We start from the raw sequence: 19,074 nt of genomic DNA, 5'->3' as shown, positions 1-19,074 counted from the left end.
GATGTGAAAGTATTATATGTTTTTAACACTAATTTTCCAAAATAGCTTTTCAAGAAATTATGTGACACTCTGTATTCTCTGTAACTGGAATATATTCTGCCCTCATTAAAGCAGACTGAAAAGCTTGAGGATAGCTAACAGGCCCATCCAATAATATCAGAGAAAAACTTGTTTTACTGATCTGTGTGTTGTTAAAGATTCTGATTAAAGATATATGATTATATGCTCCCTGAAGAGCCCCAGAGAGCTTGAAATAAATGCCATAAGATGTGAATTCATACCACCACTAGCTAGAGCTAACATAACATAGGAAATCTCATAGATGTTGAAGTTAGGCCTTTTGTTTTTGAGCAGCTGGCAAGAGGAGACATCAATAAGTAAGCCTAAGACAGGATTTTATCAATGAGTTCATAACAGAAATATCAGAAGTAGTGAAAAAACAGGCATTTTTTGGCCCTTAAGAGAAAAAGTAACATAAGTAAAATCAGATTATGCCACTGGAGAGAAGTCTTTTGTAAGTGATTACTATTATCAGCAGCTACACAGACACTGAGTAGTCATATGCAAAGGTTTGACCACTCCAGGCTTTTGTTCAGTTAAATATATGTTTTCTTTTGTCTCCCTGAGGCATAAATGACTAATTGGTACTTCACTGCCATTTTGCACAGTGCTGTATATGTAAGTCCAGTTGTATGCAAAAAAGTCTGAATACCTCTGGACAAACTACGTTTTGTATACTCTTAAAAAAGATGGTCCAAGAAAATCGTTCTCTATAAGATAAGATAATCCTTTATTAGTCCCACCACAGGGGAAATTTACAATAATTGATAGAATATAAAATTTATAGAATCAAGAACGTTCAAAGAACCCCTGCATGATTAAAGAGTTCTTTGCATGGTGAAATGGTTCTTTAGATTGATGGAGAATCTGTTTATGATTCTACATAGAACATTTGTGAATTCCATATAGCACCAAGAAAGGTTCTTCTACTGATATGTTATCAAGCTTGTGACAGAAGAACCCCTTAATCATGCACAGTGTTTTATTTCCTGAAGAACTCTTGAAGAACCATCTTTTATAAGTGTGAAGTGAAAACACAAGTTAACACATCCTCTGAAGGGAACACACTTAACCTGTGAGGACCTTTCTGTAGGTCTTCTAGTGGTCATACTGCCAGCGGAACGGAACTCATTGGATATTTTTACTAATATAATTAAATAAAAAATAAAAAAACGAAACGAAAAATGAAAGGGGTTAAATAGCATTTTCTGCATATTTGCTGCTAACATATTGGAAAAAATAAAGCATGAAATCTAAAAAAGTGCCATATGTTATGTTTTTCCCCCATATTATAAGATTTTTAGCAAATAAACAGTAATTGTGCATTAAAATGTGCAGAGCTGTGTTCTTTGTAGAGGATGTGTAACTTATTTACATTTACAGAAGCTCAATAGCAACATGGAATTTGACCAGAGGTGTTAAAACTTTTGCATATGATACATGCCTCACTTTCCAGAGGCAAGGCCAACTTATGTTTGTCTCCATATCGACTCCACAGTGTGTGTGTGTGTGTGTGTGTGTGTATACCTGGTAACTCTGACAGCGCTCCTCTCTCGATGATGTGTTTCCTGTAGAGGGTTTTGAGGACTTTAGCACTGCCGAATCTCTTAAAGCGGCTCTTTACATTGTTGTAGTACCACTCCAATGACTGCGTTCTCAGGAACCTACACACACACACACACACACACACACACACACACACACACACACACACACACACACACACAAACACAAACAGAAAGAACGTTACACCTTTAAATATTACGTGTAAATATCTTACCTCATAACAGCTCGATCTGAAAAATGATTCACTGCATCACAAAATCACAAATTTCACAACAAATTAATTTCAGTTATTTTAAAAACACACTGCACTGTAAAGTTATGCAGCATTTAACCTTAAAATGTAAGAAACCAAATTAACTTGAAATGATGAGCTCAAAGAGGTTCAAATAATAAGTTAAACGTAAAACAGATTCTGTTAAGTTACTATTACAAGTTAAACTCAAATATAAGTTAACCAGGTTATTTAGATTTTTACGTTGAAAAGCAACATAATTTTTTAGTGTAAGATACAAAATTTGACTGAACAAACTATTTACACAGTAGTGGAAAAATACAAACACTATGGCTGGAACCAAAGCTGGATTCAGACCTCCACACTCAAGATAAATAAATAAATAAAATTAAGTGGATTTATCTAAAAGTGTCAAATGGTTCCACAAACTGTGTTGTGTAGATTTTAGGATGTTCAATAGAGAACCGTGTACTAATTAAAGTAGAAAAAGAAAATAAAGAATGTCCTGCTGAGCTGTTGTAGAATTACACTCAGTGGTAAGTTAAACAGCCACAATGTGAACGGTCACTTCACCGAAGGAGTGTAAGAAAGATGCACAGCAAAGGAAAGGTGAGACAGGAAGAAAGACAACATGAAGAAAGAGAGCAAAACAAATAGAAGAATATGCAAATAGATGATGCCAGGAACCAATGAGAAAGAGGAGTTTTACCCAACCAGATTACACTGATTGAACAAACACGTACACAGTAAATCTGACGGCTCACTGAATTTCACTGAAAGAACAACTAACTCAGTTTCACTGACTTACAAGCTTTTGTTCAGTAACATCAACGAGACAAAACTTTGAACCCAACAACAGAGCGATTTCATCTTCTTCAGTGCATGGACCCCTGGGTGTTAATGCTGAAGAGGAAGGGATAAAGTGAAAAACAAAACATAAAAACCACAACGTTTGGTCAAGTATGTACATATTTTTGTTTTTTGTCCAGTGACCTTGTTGATCAGCGTGTTACAGCAAGTGTAATCGAACTGATGAGCGCAGCTTCACAGCTGCGGGAGATCAGCTCTTCTCTGATCACACAGCTAACACCACAACAGATGGAGTTTTGCTCATTTTAATCAGCCACAGTGGGCTACATCACTGTACGGCAAAAAACAATGTCACCAGAGAAACAAAGAAACCGAAGGCAAGGAAACTCGAGACAAAACAATAGCAAGACTGCGTACATCGACAAAACACAGGCTTAGCCAACAGCCTTCATAATAAAGGTGCATCCACTTAGGACAGGAACAACTTTTACCCGATTGCAGACGACAAAAGTTAAGAGAAACGTTTACAAAGTCATTTTTGAATGAAACACAATTTTTTTCTTGCCCTTTGGCACGTAGGGCCCCAGGAAGTTCACCCAAGTCACCTTTATGGAAGATCTGGCCATGAGTGTAACAACACACACAGTTCAACATTCGATTTTGTGCCTCTCAGTATCATACGTATGTAAATGTAATTATAACTGAAGGTTGGGTGGAGCAGCATGGCTGAAACACCGCCTTCTTCCAATCTAACGCCCTAGAAATTCAAATCCTGGCCTTCTGTTCCCGTGACGAAGTGTTTGCAATCCCCACCACCACCCCATCTCCCCCCCTGTTCCTCAGTCCTACATTAGTCCTGCTACAGCTATGAGGAGATCTGGCCTTCTAGCTACAGGCAGAGGCTGCCCAGAACTCCAGCCCAAGCTCTCGGAGTTCTCCCCCCTCCCTCAAACTACCTCCACCATGTTGAAGACACGGTCTGAACTTACAAATGAATATATCGCTGCTGTCAGAAGAGAACCTCATATCTCCATTTGTCATTTTTCAGTTTTTGACATAATTTGAAAATGCCTGTGGATTTTATGAAGATTGGACCAAAAGAAATGGCCTAAAATCACTTGGAATAACGTCTGGTTCCACTGACTTACATTAAAAGTAAAGTAAGTTTTTTCCTTCTCCTGTAAAGTTTTTGCAGATATGAAGTTTTCTTCTGACAACAGCGATATTTTTGCATGCATGCCCTCTAGAGGGTGAAGAAGGACATACAATTCTGATGTTAAGGTACGATTTGATTTTCTGTATTTTACATGTTAAAATGTTTCTATAGAGACAAAATTAAACCCCAAAAACCACAAACCTAAAGACCCAACTCGTCTGTGTGCAGGCCCAACATAAGCCATGAAAGAGGATGCTTCAAGCCTCATTTCCTTCCAGGCAAAAACCTTGCACCCTAGTAATCACCCGGAACATCATAGTAACTGCGCCTAGCAACCACTAAGTATATCATAGCAATCATGCTTCAATACTCTGAGATGCCATAGGAACCACCTAGCAACACCCTGGGAATTTCCTGGGATACCATTGCAATCACCTCGCAACACCCCAGCAACCACTTGGGATATCATACGAACTACCTAGCCACACCTTAGCAACTACCTACAATACCATAGCAACTGTCTGGCATAACCCTAGGAACCACCTGGGGGTTGATGAGCTGTACAATCACTTCTCTAGTTCTATTGTAGACAGTCTTAACTCTACATTTATTACTGAAGATAACCTGTAGGCTATGATGTTCACTCTGCACCAAAAAGACAATAAAGCAAATACTTCACAAAACAAACAAACAAACAAATAAACAAACAAACAAACATCACAGCTTCTGGTCTTGTTGCTGTAAAACTGGCATAATTGTGAAAATCCCATGCATGTGATTGGCTTGGATCTCAACCAGTGAGAATCTGAAAGGCAGAGCTTCTCCTCCACGTGTTACATTAGTCACAATTTGTTGTGAAAGTGAAGGGGGGGGGGCGAGGAGAATGACACAGAGAAGCACAAACTGAAAGAGAGTTAGAGAGACAGAGAGAGAAAGAGACAAAGTGGAGAAGAGAAAATGGACACAAATGCAAAACGAGAGACAGAGAGACGGGGGCGGGGTGGAGACGAGTGTGAAGGTTGCAGAGGATTGCAGCATTACCAGTTCCCAACTATGGGGTTAACCTGCTCTAAAACTTCTGTCCATTCTCCCGCAGTTCCCCCAGCTCGCTTTATTCCCGACAGCATAACAGGATCTAAACGCCGTAAACACGTCCTGCAGCGTTCCCTCACTCCTTCCCTTCACTCACACACTCAGCACGCATTTTCTTCTGGATTACATCAGCATCTTCAATCCTCTCAGGTTAAGAGCTGCATTTTACATCATCTTCAGCTTTACACAAAAGCAGCAGTTCGTTTACTTTTTGAGAGAAAGAGAAAGAGAGAGAGAGAGAGAGAGAGAGAGAGAGAAAGACAGAGAGAGAGAGAGATGTGAAAACTTTAAACTTCTAAATTAAAAGTCCACCCAAATAGTACCTGCTCTGTGAGGGTCCATGGGGGTCCTGACCACTGAAGAACAGGGTAAAAGGGGGCTAACAAAGTATCAGAGAAACAGATGGACTACAGTCTGTAACTGTAGAACTACAAAGCGCACCTATATAGTAAGTGGAGCTGATAAAATGGACAATGAGCGTAGAAACAAGGAGGTGGTCAGAATGTTATGCCTGATCGGTGTGTATTTGTGTATGTATGTGCATATATATATATATATATATATATATAAACGTAAACAGCCATATTTGTGGGTGGAGCATGGATGGGTCAACTGAGAAAGAGAGAGTGAGGAAAACAGACTGAGAGCAATTTAATGATTTCTCAGGAAGCATTCTAAGTGTCCCCTGAAGGTCTCTCTCTCTTAATGAGAGAGAAAGAGAGGCAGAAATTCATTGTAGTTTGTAAGAAAGGAAAGATGGAGAGAAACCGGGACTAAATGAGGGAACGAAGAAAAAACTGCCTTCAAAAGCACTTTCATCTGACAGCGTGAAAAGAAATGGAATAAAAAATGTCCTCGGCACAAAGTCTGCGCCTGTGGCTCCAGGCGGGACGAGAGCGGGGCTTTATGGAGCCTTCTTGCGAGAGTGGCTCGGAAACAATTGCCGACCTCTGACCTCTACTGTACGTGAGTAAATACAGGGCCGGCCGGCGGCAGCCGTGATGTAACGGCTTTAGTTCGGGGCGTCGGGTTTCAGCCTTACTGCTTCGCTGTGGCTGTTCTGGCAGAATGATGATGTCTCTCTCTCAATACGGCTCGCGTTCGCTGCTGTAAGTTGCTTATGCGATTCCTGTGATGTATTTCTTGCCATAACTGTGCTGTGCGGCCACAGCAGATTAAGAGTAAGGCTTTTAGCACCTGCTATAAATCATCTTTATGACTGAGGGCTTTCCTAATGTCCCCAAGTCCTCACTGCCCTACATATTGAAAAAGCCCTTTAATTCATAGGCTAACAAAAGTATGGGTTGTGTAGGTGCGTGAGCACGCACATACACTTCTCCTGGAAAACTGCAGTACATCATCATTGATGTGCTCCCCTGTCGCTCAATTCAATTCACTTCAATCAGCTTTACTGGCATCACCATATTGACCATACCATAATTACTGCCCCCCTTGTTAAATATGAATGAGGGTGCACAAGCTACTGAATGCAGGGATGCCAAACACTTATGTTTTCTTAATGGATTTTTTTAATTGATCTAAATTATGAAAGATGTAACTTTATTCAAAGACATGTCTTCATATATTTTTACCAAGGGTGCCAATAATTCTGGAGGTCACTGCATTGTCCATATAGGGGCCTGTATGTGGGTCCACACTTCCCACTCTCAGAATTACATTGCACTGTAGTTTCACAGTAGTTATATATTAAGAAAAGAATATATTAAGAAAATAAGAATAATGAGTCTCAGTACTCATCAATTTTAAATCGATTAGTAATAATTGATGAAATTCACCTCACATTCTAGCAGCTGCCGATAAAATGCATGCTTAGAAAAATCTCTCTCTCTGTGGATGTCCTAGGCTCTGCATTCCTAAGAGATAAAAACCATCAGTGTGGACCACCAACATTCAGTCTGTCAGGACAAGGAGTTGCCTGTCAATCAGGCCAAGGCTGCGGATCTAATTGCCTGCCAATCATGTTTCACGTGCACAGCACATAGCAAGGAGTTTAGCCTTCCACCGTGTCCTTATGGCAGGTGAGCTCATCGCTTTGCCTCACAAAGTCTTCAGGATGTCCACTCTGGGAATGACCCCTAAAGCTTACCTGTAAAAATGATCAACCTGAAGTACCTGTGAATAACAGCATCTGCCAAAATGCTGTAATATAAACTCAACACTGAAAGGAGAGGCTGTATTTGTTCTGCAGGCGCATCGACTGCAAATATTATATATGGACTGAAAAGCAAAACTTTCTGCCCGATCAGGACTGTGTGGGCTTTTCAGACCATACAGTGCTTGTTACTGGGGTTGCCAGAGCAACATAATCGATCCCAAGCTGTTGCTGTTTTTAAGCTTTTATTTTCTGGCAGAGGTCAGAATCTGACTAAATCTGCCCTAATTTTGATGGGTGTGAGGGATCAGAGGGTGTCAACATCTAATCTAGTCCCCCCCACTCAAATCCAACCAAGGCAATTTCATTCAATAGAGCATTTATGCTGAACCGAATGGCAGAAAGGATAAACATATTAAGAAAATATGTTGACAGTCCCTTTAAAACAGTTCACCAAAACGGATCTAATTACCTGCCAATCATGTTTCATGTCCACAGCACATAGCAAGGAGGCGTAGCTTAGCAAAAAAGCATAAACATGAAGAAAATGAGTCGACAGCCCCTTCAAAAAAAGACTCCTTTGACAAAACTGACGATGCTCTTTTGAAGGGATTAAGCCTAAAGTTCAGCGGGTTAAGAAATTCATGGAGTGTTGACTTCAATTGTAAATAATGGTACATAATGTATAATAATATACAAATGTACTCTCACTCTACCTAAACAAGACTGCAATAAAAGACGGGAGAGGTTTGAAAATCCTCATCTGAAGCTCTTGCCAAGGCCCATTCACCCCACGGCCCTTTGGCAAATGTCCATTACCATAATTGACTTTCTGAGGGTTTAATGAATTGAGCCGTTTCCTCTTGGGCAAAATGAATGAAAGACCCTGAACTACAGATCAAATAAAGTGCTGTTTAGCTGTCAGACGGCCGAAGAACACACAGAGCGGGACTTGATATCGGCCCAGGGCTGCTATCAGCTTTCCTGTGAAAATGCCAGTGGATGTTTTCAGTGCAGAGTGGAATCAGGAGCTACTTATAGATCTGGACATCATCAGTCTGGAACACGACTTGTCTAGGAAGAACCGATGCTCATACTTTTTTAATGTGATCTCATGAAAAACATGAAGGAAGTATAATAAGTGACAGTGACGTCTCAAGATCAGGTGCTCCCAAACTTTTCCATGTCAGGACCCACCGAATTAAAAAGTGCCTTATTACTGTTATTATTTCAATCAATCAATCAAGTCAAGTCAAAGTTTATTTATGTAGCATTTTTACAACAGGTGTTGTTGCAAATCAGCTTTACAGAAAAGTCTGGGTCTGAGCCCCCATGAGTGTCGCCAATGGCAACAGTGGCAAGAAAAAATCCAGAGGAAGAAACACTGAGAGGAACCAAGACTCAAAAGGGGAACCCATCCTCCTCTGGACCACACCGGATAGCAAACAATAACAAAAGAGCAAAATGAACAGAGAATAAGGTTTTACATTAATCCACACACACAAACACACACACACACACACACACACACACACACACTTTCTAAGCCGCTTATCCTTCTGGGTCGTGGGGGGTGCTGGAGCCTCTCCCGTCATTGGGCGGAAGGCAGGAAACACCCTGGACAGGTCGCCAGTCCATCGCAGGGACACACAGACATATATACGTTTATGCACACTCACACCTAGGGGCAATTTATCGTGTCCAATTGGCCTGACTGCATGTCTTCAGACTGTGGGAGGAAACCGGAGAACCCGCACAGAAAGAACCCTGGTCGCCTGGCCGGGGAATCGAACCCAGACCCTTCTTGCTGTGAGGCGACAGCGCTACTCAACATTAGTATAAAATATTAAAATACAGAAAATACAGTCGAATGCCAGAAATAAAGGAAGAAACATGCACAATTACTGCAACTGTGGAACAGAAACATAGTAAAACTCTTACATGTTTAGATGTAATCCATTCGGTTCTTACCTTCAGTGTGAACACATTAATACACAACGATTTGGACTGGATGTGTCTCGTTTAAGTTTATTCTGGTCCACGTCAGCTAGATTAGCCCCTGTTCACCATTTCTTTAGTATAATGATCACTGGTGTGAAGTCGCGAGTGAAAACGAGTACTCTGTACTGGGGGTGTAACTATGCAAATTCTGCGATATGATACGTATTGTTTTTGCGTATTGTTGAAACGGTACATGTAATTCCTGCTGTTGTTCCAAAAAGACAACAGTGCTTGTCGAAGGAATAAATGGCACAATTTATTTTCTTAGAAGACATTAAAAAAATAAATACATAAAGAATATTTATATTTTTTTTATTTACAGGCAGAACTAACGTTTGTACAGCAAGTGTGGCTCTGACCTTCTGACTGAAATAAGCGTGAATGGAAAATTCCAACGTGGCTCAATTATTCCTAACAAACTGCGGAATCCAGCACTTTACCACCGAGAAGAGGTGCAAATCAGAAGCTGTGAACATCCCAGTTAACTGTTTCAGCCGTTCAGCATCGGCACTGAGCAGCTGCTTGTGTCCTGGGTGGAGATACAACTGATGTGTTGATATCATGTTCCAGCTCACGTTCGCTCTCTCCGCTCGCCATTTCACACAGCTCGGCTAATCGATCATCCAAGGTGGGCTAACCAAGCCAGTATTTTCCAGTTCTGAGAATGCAGAGTGGAGCTTTTTTACATTTGTGGTTATTACGTTTAGGAAGATAATGAACTGTGAGAACTATATAAACCACTAACACTATCACACATATTAAAGTATGAAACCTAACTGTGTTTAATTCACAGCAGGTATCGTCACGTATGGAAAAATAATGCATATTAACATGCATATTGTGACACGCCTGCTTTCTGAATATTTCTAGTTGCACGTAGTTCACAATCTGCAAAACATACTCAGAGCTTTGAGCACTATGAACATGTGGCACCAAGCTAGGAAAATCTGGGAACTGCTTTTAGCTGCAGAGCATCAGTGAGCTGAAATTCACTACAGGAGTCTCTAAAACTCGCTTTAAAATCGTCGTTTTAAATCTTCAAACTTTAACCCCTTTCAGACAGCAGGGAACTGCTTTTAGTTGAGTTCAACTTTTCTTTTCTTCTTTTACTTCATATTATGTTCCAATCATTTTATTATTATTATTTTTTTAATTTTATTCCATCTAAAGATTAAAATCCTAATTTGATCTTAATTCTATTACTGTTATTTATTTATTTTTATTGCTTTTTATAGTCATTTTACTTGACTTTCAAATTTTAGTTTGCCTTATTTAGCCTTTTAAGGAGAAATTTCATTAACTGGTTTATTATTTGTTTTAATCATTATTATTAAATCTTCATTGTTCTTTTAATCTTTTTCCATTTGTCATGTTTGATTTTACTGTTCATTTGATCATGTAGTTCTGTTAACGTCAGTTTAACTTGATTAAATTCCATTTTAATTTCTTTTTCAATCCTTTTACACTGTAAATGCTCAGCAGCATTAAAAATGAGGGTCAACCTCAGTGTGTTTCCTTTTGCATGACCCTACATAATTACACGTCACGTGGTCACATGACTTGCTGCAGGCTGCAGGTATAAAAGGCCATGCTGATGATAACTCTCTCACTGCTGATCTGAAATGCCCCTTGTTAAGTTCTAAATACACACTGATCTGGCTTCCTTGCAACCCACCAGTGGGTAACACGTCTAAACAAAACGCTGCAAACTTTCGTAACTCCTCCACTGAGCCAGCTCTCAGGGCTTTCTACAAAGTTGCTGTCGGAATGTTAAACCCTCCTTTATCCTCAGTGTTATCCTCATGATCAGCCCTCAAGGAGCCTGATCAAAAGAAAGACAGTAAGAGTGCTATCTGACCACTAAACTACAGCTACCATGAAAGCATCTCCATCTGCTGATTGATGTTAATAAACCAATGAAAGAAAAGAAACTTCTTTCAATCCTCACATCAGAGATCAGCGCAGTTTTGGTAGCAATTATTTTTTACATGAACCCTAATAATCTTTCATCACTGTCAACAAAAAGATTACAAAACTAGTCATTGAAAGCCAGCATCGCTCTTATTTCTGAAAGAGAAACTTCACAGAAGAAAAATAACGTTTTTAAAGTTTCCCAGACTGAGACAAAGTCTAAGATTCAACTAAATAGAATTTCCAATAGTGAATTATATATATATATATATATATATATATATATATATATCTGACATTAAAGTTCGGTTTGAATGTACAGTTCTAGGTAAAGCCTTTTAATTGGAAACTACATTGAACTTCAAGATAATTCTTCAAGTTCATACACTCTTAAAAAAATGATTCTTCAAGTGTTCTTTAGTAAAGACAATGGTTCTGTATAGAACCATGAACACTCAAAGAACAATTTTGCATGCATAATTGGTGTTGTATACGGTTCTATACAGAAACAAAAAGAGTTCTGCTATTGTTGCAATATCAAGCTTGCAACAACAGAAGTTCCTTTTTGGTGCTACATAGAACCATTTTCAAAAAGGTTCTATATAGAACTACGTACAACATGAATCTCCATGTTCTCTGTCAATCTTAAGAACTATTTTACCATGCAAAGAACAATTTAAGCACACAAATGGTTCTTTGAGTGTTCATGGTTCTATATAGAACAATTGTCTTTACTGAAGAATCCTTGAAGAACCGTCTTTTTTTTTAAAGAATTTACGTGTCATTTACAGAATTGTCCATTGAAAAGGTCCTTAAGGAACCGAAAGTGGTTCTTCTATGGCAGGGGTGCACAGTTCTGGTCCTTTGGTTCTCCCACCCTGCAGAGCTCGGCTCTAATCCAAATCTATCACATCTGATCCAGGAAATGAAGGTCTGATTTTCAAGGACCAGGACTGAGCACCCGTGTTCTATAGCATCTCTCCAGAGAACCCTTTATGACACTTTATTTTGAAGAACACAGGGTCTTTGGTTTGATCTGCTGCAGTTTGGTGGTTGAACTGAGCAGAGGGAGAGAACAGAGTTTGAGACTGTCTAGAACATCATTATTCTAATTATAAACGACCATTTGAAGCGTTGTTCCTCCACCGGAGGCCCCAGTCTATCCCACCTTCTCTCTGCTGTCTTTTTGCACTCGTTCCTCAGCCTCTTTATCTCACACTCGCTCGCCCCACGGGCTCTGCAGTTGGGGACAGCAGCTGCGAGAACAGAGGGCTCACATACACATGTGGTGTCTCTCTCTCATCTCTCTCTCCTTCATACACACACATTCTTGTAGAATGCCAGGACATGAGGTCATTATATATATACACACACACACACACAAACACACACACACACACACACACACACACACAAACACACACACACACACACACACACACACAAACACACACACACACAAACACACACACACACACACACACACATACGCACACACACTCACTGAGAACATCGTTTCCACACTCATTGTCAATTTATCAGCTCCACTGACCATATAGTGTCACTTTGTGGTTCCACAGACACAGAACCACAAAGTGAAACTGGACAAAGGGGCTCAGAGCTCATACACAGAGTGAAGACCGGCTGAAAGAGCCCCATACGACACACACGTGAGTATTCTCTTTAAAAAGACAGTTCATCAAGGGTTCTTTAGTAAAGGTAACAGTACTATGTAGACCCATTAACACAAAGAACCCTTTGAATGATTAAGGGGTTCTTTGCATCATGAAAACATGCTTCAGATTGATGGACAGTCTGTTAAATATGGTTTAATATAGAACCTTTTTATATAGGGTTCTATATAGCACCAAAAAGGGTTCAAAAAGGGTTCTGCTATGATGTCAAGCTTGTAACAACAGAGGAACCCTTTTTAGTCCTGAATAGAACCCTTTTCAAAAAGGTGCTATATAGAACCATCTAGAGCACATTCTCCATCAATCTGAAGAACCCTTACATGATTCTGATTACATGAATCGTTCTTCAGATTGATGAAGAATGTGCTCTAGATGGTTCTGTATGGAACCTTTTGGAATAGCACCAAAAAGAGCTCTACTATTGTTATGATGTCAAGCTTATACACAATAAAAGAACCCTTTTTGGTTCTATATAGAACCATATACAACACATTCACCATGTAAAGAACCAATTACGCATGCAAACTGGTTGTTTGAGTGTTCATGGTTCTAAATAGAACCATTTTCTTCACTAAAGAACACTTGAAGAACCATTTTTTTTAAGTGTGTGCATAAATAAAAAAGGTCACTTAGAAACAAATAGATGATGACAGTGTCCACAGACGTCTGGTGAAAAGCCAAAGGCATGTAAGCCCCCACTCGGCTACCTGCACACACATACAGCACTCGCACATTCACAGCTGGCAAAGTGACCTCTGTCCTACGCCATTCCGAAAAAAAGCACCCACAGCAGAGAGCGCAAACGCAGCCGGCTGAAGAAGCCTGGAGAGTGATGAGTGCAGACCTGTGTGTTCTTCATGTGTGTGCAAGTTTTGTCACCTTGTTTATGTGCTACAATTTCACATCTACAGCAACTTAGTCTAATGAAGCTTAACCCTCTGTGGTCTGAGGTCGTTCTCTCTCAATCTGTTCATCTCTTAATCTCTCCTTTAAAGGCTCTTCATATATCATGATCCTCATATGTTTCATATCTAAATGCTCCGTTATCTTCATCACTACTTTCCAAAACCGCTGCAGCAGCTTCAGCAGCTGTAAACTCTCTGCACGCCGTTTCACATGAGTCTCCGATGTGGACTGAATGAAGAATGAAGGGTTTCCGGCGTGATGGTCAGTCCTTAGTGATTTCCTGAGTGTCCATTGGTCAGTTTCACACAGAATGTAGACGGACACCCGAATCCACCAGCTCCACACGGTGAGAGGCAGATGACGTGTATCTCAGCCCCTCTTCATAGGCTCATAACTCCGGATGTGAGTCTCGTATGATCTCGAGATAAGATGGAATGGAAAGGGCGACTCTACAGATTCAGGAAGTGTTTGAACTGGATTTCTGAGCTGGATCATCACAAAGATACAGACACAGATATAGAAACAGGGAATTTGATGCATAGGCGAGTTTGTGGACCCCAGAGGGTTAAAGGCTACAAGCAGCTTCTGAGGGGCACTGCACAGAGAGCAAAGGTAAACAGCCCTCTATTTTCCTTCCTCCTTCATTCCTGCTCTCCTCAGCTGATGGAGAAGTGATAGATTTCCCCATAGAGAAATAAGTGAAATGCAGTGAGGCTTAAGGCTCCTGAAGATAACTAGTAAGTCATCATATAGTTGCTTCAAATCACACTGAGTTGTTGGGTAATCTTATGTGCCTAATCCTGGTTCTGGAGATCAACCACTCTGAGAATTTAGTTCCAACCATAATTTAACATTTGATTCCATTAAAGTGTTCACTTCCATTTTTTTAAGCATCATTTTATGCATCACTTTATGCATCACATCATCCAGCAGTACAGTGATGCAATATATAGTTAGAAAGCTTGAAATCTCAGGATTTAATTCTCACAAACCATTTTATGATCTATTATTCACAGCAGTTACAATCGTCTCATTTACAACATCAACACCGAATGAGCAAATGCCAGTAAAACTGTGTGTCCAAGCCTCTCCGCCTCCACAGAGACACCATAATCCAAAACATGGTCTGACAACACGGCAAGAGTCAGAGATCAGTTTAGAGATCTGAGTCAGGAGGAGATAAACTCCTCCATTCTAGACTCTGTTACTCAGAGTCACTAATTCATTATATATAGTTTATATATAATGTTTATATACATTATAGTTATTCTGATTGGGGAAAAAAAAAACGGGTGTTACTTTACAAATGAGACCAAGAACAAGACTCTAGGCCAAGGTATGTGGGAACAGCGACCCTTTTACTTTGGGTACGCCATTTCAGGCTAAAATGGAGTGACAGGTTTAAGGTTCCCATTTTTAGCTCCATTCACTGTCATTCATTGAGGCCTCACTCGCAAACGTTTTACAGTCACGTTTGGTGTAGGAGAAGAAAAACGTGTGGCCAGTCTTCTCATTAGATGGACTAATGTATAAGCTTCTTGGTTATATTAGCCTCGTGGCTCCTGTGGCAAACTAAAGCAGCAAACTTGAGTGTTTTTAACAATTAAAAAAAAAGTTTAATAGTATAATTTTGCTGAAACAAACTTGTAAGTTAACCCTTTCACACTAACTGTAAAACACAATTTCCGCCTGGTTTGGACGTCCCTATGCATTTTTTTTCCTTCAATACTGTTGACAGAATGATTGTTGGTAGAAATGTGCATGATTAACAAAACTAAGGCAAACTGGATTTTGTCTTTGTAGGTGAGCATGCACATTAACAAGTGTCCTGAATGTGTTCAAACACTGTTTCAATCAACCAATCAACTGTATAATTTAGTGTTCGCTTTACATTTATTATTCTTTTAATTTATTTATCATCAACTTTTACTTTTCAGTTACTGCTGAGTTGTTTTACATTTATTGTTTTATTTATTTTATTAACTACATTTTTTATTATTTTATTCGTATTTGATCTGTTATTATTTTATTTTTGCAATTTTAACAGCTTATTTTGATATGATTGATCTTTTACTATTAAATTTCCCTTTTTTTCAAAAATGTATTTGATATTTTTGTTCCAAAATTAATTTGATACATTTTTACAATCTATTTTTTTTTCAATCTCTGATATCTGCATTGGCTCAGCTACCCTGTAAATGAAGCTCACCCTCAGTGTACTCAGAGTTTAAATAAAGCTTGATTGATTAAAATGCTGTATGTTTATCATGTGAGTTGTGCCCTGCTAGACCATCTTTGTGAGGAAGTATGAATTCCACAGGTTCCACAGCAGGGAGGTTCTTTCAGCCCTCATTGCTCACTAGCAGCTCAACACAGAGTCCTAGTTAATCTGTTTAACAGGGTTACAGGGAAAAAAATTCAGATATGCCGGTTAATTTCCATTCCACCAGCAGAAAGGCCACTAGGGGGCCTGCAGAAAGAGCTCAATAAGTGTGGCCTTTAGTTATGATCGCCCACATATTCATCATCAGGTATTATAGTTCAGAAAATAAGCATCTGAAAACAAGCTTAAAATGAACTTAAATGCACTTTTAGCTGCAAAAAAAAGCTGTGTGTGGTCTAGTTTTACATATGCAGGCATTATCTGCACTCACTAGCCTGGAAAAGGGCACCTTCAGTGTAGATGGAGCATCAACACTGCAGAATCTCAGTGGACACGGAAAGTGACCTTCAGCAGAGATAGAGAGCGAGTGAGCGAGCGAGAGAGAAAGAGAGAAAGAGAGAGAGAGAGAGAGAGAGAGAGAGAGAGAGAGAGATGTACAGATAGGATACAGGAAAAGAAAAAGATACAGTAAATGAGAGTAATAAAGAAAAAAAAGGTACATGATTAGAAAGAGAACGAAATCTGAGGAAGAAGAGAAGAGAGAGGAGCTAAATGAAGAGAAAGATACACAGGTTGGAAGAAGCTATTTAGAGACACAGACGGCAGACGAGGGGGAAAAAGGCTGAAGAATCTTCCAGAAGGTTGGAGGGGACGTGTCCTGCACTGGCTGTCTCCTGCGGCCATTTGCACTGCTCTATTTATAGCTCGTGATTGGGTAGCTGGGTAATGTATGCGGATCGATGGAGAATGAAAAGTCAGAGCAGGGAGGAGAGATATGTTTCATCTCTGCTCTGCTGATACACACAAACATTTAGACTAGGTTGCTTTCAGTGTTATGATGTGAGGTTATACACATGTTCCATATATATGAAATAATATTATGAAATAATATGAAACGATATGAAATAATACTATATTATATATTATGTATATACAAACCCAAAGACAGCGGCTCAATCCCATTTCACCCCTCACCCCTACCACTTAGCCCTACCCCTCCGTTTTGAGTGTTCATGTCTAGGGGTAGGGTGTCCTAATCCTTGTTGAGATAGAGGGGGAGGGTGAAGTGTTGGGGCTACATGACCCTCCAAACTGAGGTTTTTCAGAGACTCCAAACAGAGAGTTATGAGAAAAAAAGAAAAACCGGCGAGACGGAGAACAAGAGACCAAAGAAACCCACAAATGTGAGAATTTTCTCTGGTAAAAATTACGATAACCATCATATTATCTTAGTTTAATGTTGTTTCAGTGTATTATGGTCATAAAAACTTGTTAATAGTTTGCTAGTGTTTCGGTAGCTAGCTAACTTTCCCGTTCCACCTTAAATAGTCCAGCAGTTCTGACGCCTGAAGCACCAGAATGCAACTTCTGCCCCATTTAAGGTGGAACGGGAGAATTAGAATGAGAATCTGGTGAATATCTGACTTCAGCTTCATATCACTGAAGAATTAGGGGTGGGTGATAATAAATAATTGCCCCCCTCTTTGAAGATCATATGATGCCCTAAATGTAACTAAAGCCCAGCAGTGAGGAGCTGAACTTCACCCTCCTCTGCTGTCACTGCAGACTGGCAGGGTCGCCTACAGAGCAGCGCTGGTAGCTGTTAATGAAGTGATGCTCTTTTTATTTGAGGGTCCCATTTCAGAGGAAGATCTCAATCACTACCCTGTAACTCAGTAACAAGGGGCAACACTTGAAAAACAAGGAGTAGGGGTAAAAATAAGGAATGGGGTTGGGCTTAAGAGTGCCGTGGCTTTAATGATTTGATTGGTTGATGTATGTATGTAAGTTATCCTTTATTAATCCCACAATGGGGAGATTCACCTCCGCATTTGACCTTTCCATGCAGTAAAACACCCACATACACACAAGTGAACACACCACACTAAAATGATTTATGGCCATCATAAACATTGAGCAAATATTTTACATAAAACTTATTTAAAAAAACATAAAAATACACTTTATTCATTAGAAGCCACCCAATTTGGATAAATCCCAAACTGATTTAACTGAATTGTATAAGACCCATTAGATCTCAGGAGGCAGTGCAGGAAACACACCAACCAGGAAACGGCTTCGGCTGGCGTGGTGGACATGAAACGGCTCCATTTATTTTTTATCTCCATCCTTTGTTATTCAGTGCAGCTCTAATAAAAGTGATGCGCATTAACTGAGTTTGTGTTTTTAATGCTTTTGATCTCATATTTCTGTTTCATTTTGCTTATTTTGAGAGATTCTCTAGACAACACCAGCGAACTAGCTCACTAGCATCCTCGCTAGGCCTGCTGTCATGGTAACGGGTACAAAAGGTAGATTAAACAAACAGTGGGAGGGATTTACTGATTTATTGTGAAGCATAAATAAAGATGTATTCCATTAATATTCAAATCAACAGTTCATGGTTTTTGTAACTGTAGGTGACCTCGACATATTAGCATAGCATGAAGTGACTGATAGCGTTAGCTGGCTAACCTGGTCAGCATGAGAGCTGCACCTCAGTAGGAATGTTGTGCACATAAACATTTGCTTTAATTAGCAGTTCAGTTGTGAGAGAATAGAAACTCTAAACTAGGAATTTGATCAGAGCTGAAATAAATATATATTATAATATATAAAGTTATGTTTATTTCTTTCACATTAGACTTTAAAGTGTACATGTGTCTTATAATGAGCCTCAAATACTGTTTGATACAGTTTGGACTACAATAAATGTTGTGAATTTAACGTGTATTGTCATTTAACACATTTCCACAGTCTCAGTAACTGAGCTGTGAATACAGAAGGTACTATTACTGTAGAAATACATAAATGTTCTTAAAGAATTGTATGAATCCTAAAAGCACTTCTAATTTAAAGATTATTTACTTTATTCAGGTTTATTGAATATGATGGAGAAACAAATTATAATACCATTTTTTACATTGGATTTAAATTGAATGGAAAATTGACAGTTAATTAAAATACACAAGTTTTAATTTTGGGCTTAAATATTTTTTTGAGTGTGGGGGCAGTGAGCACACTTGCCCAGAGTGGTGGGCAGCCTTATCCCTAGTGCCCGGGGAGCAGTTGGGGTTAGGTGCCTTGCTCAAAGGCACTACAGTCATGTCCTGTCAGCTCAGGGGACCGAAGTCACAAGGCTGGTTCCTT

General features: G+C 39.5%; 1 protein-coding gene across 1 annotated transcript in view; it reads right to left on the bottom strand.

Annotated features, from left to right (window-relative positions):
- The window catches only part of LOC118799000 (myosin VIIA and Rab interacting protein), a 258,885-nt gene that overhangs the window by 69,681 nt on the left and 170,130 nt on the right, over window positions 1–19,074 (bottom strand). Inside the window, exon 4 of the mRNA XM_036558667.1 lies at window positions 1,588–1,724. Within this exon, the coding sequence (XP_036414560.1) occupies window positions 1,588–1,724 (137 nt within the window). The remainder of the gene's footprint in view (window positions 1–1,587; window positions 1,725–19,074) is intronic.

Source organism: Colossoma macropomum, unplaced genomic scaffold, assembly GCF_904425465.1.
Source record: "Colossoma macropomum unplaced genomic scaffold, Colossoma_macropomum, whole genome shotgun sequence".
Taxonomy (NCBI): Eukaryota; Metazoa; Chordata; class Actinopteri; order Characiformes; family Serrasalmidae; genus Colossoma; species Colossoma macropomum.
Note: the sequence above shows the minus strand (reverse complement) of the source record. Positions and strands in the feature narration are given on the sequence as shown.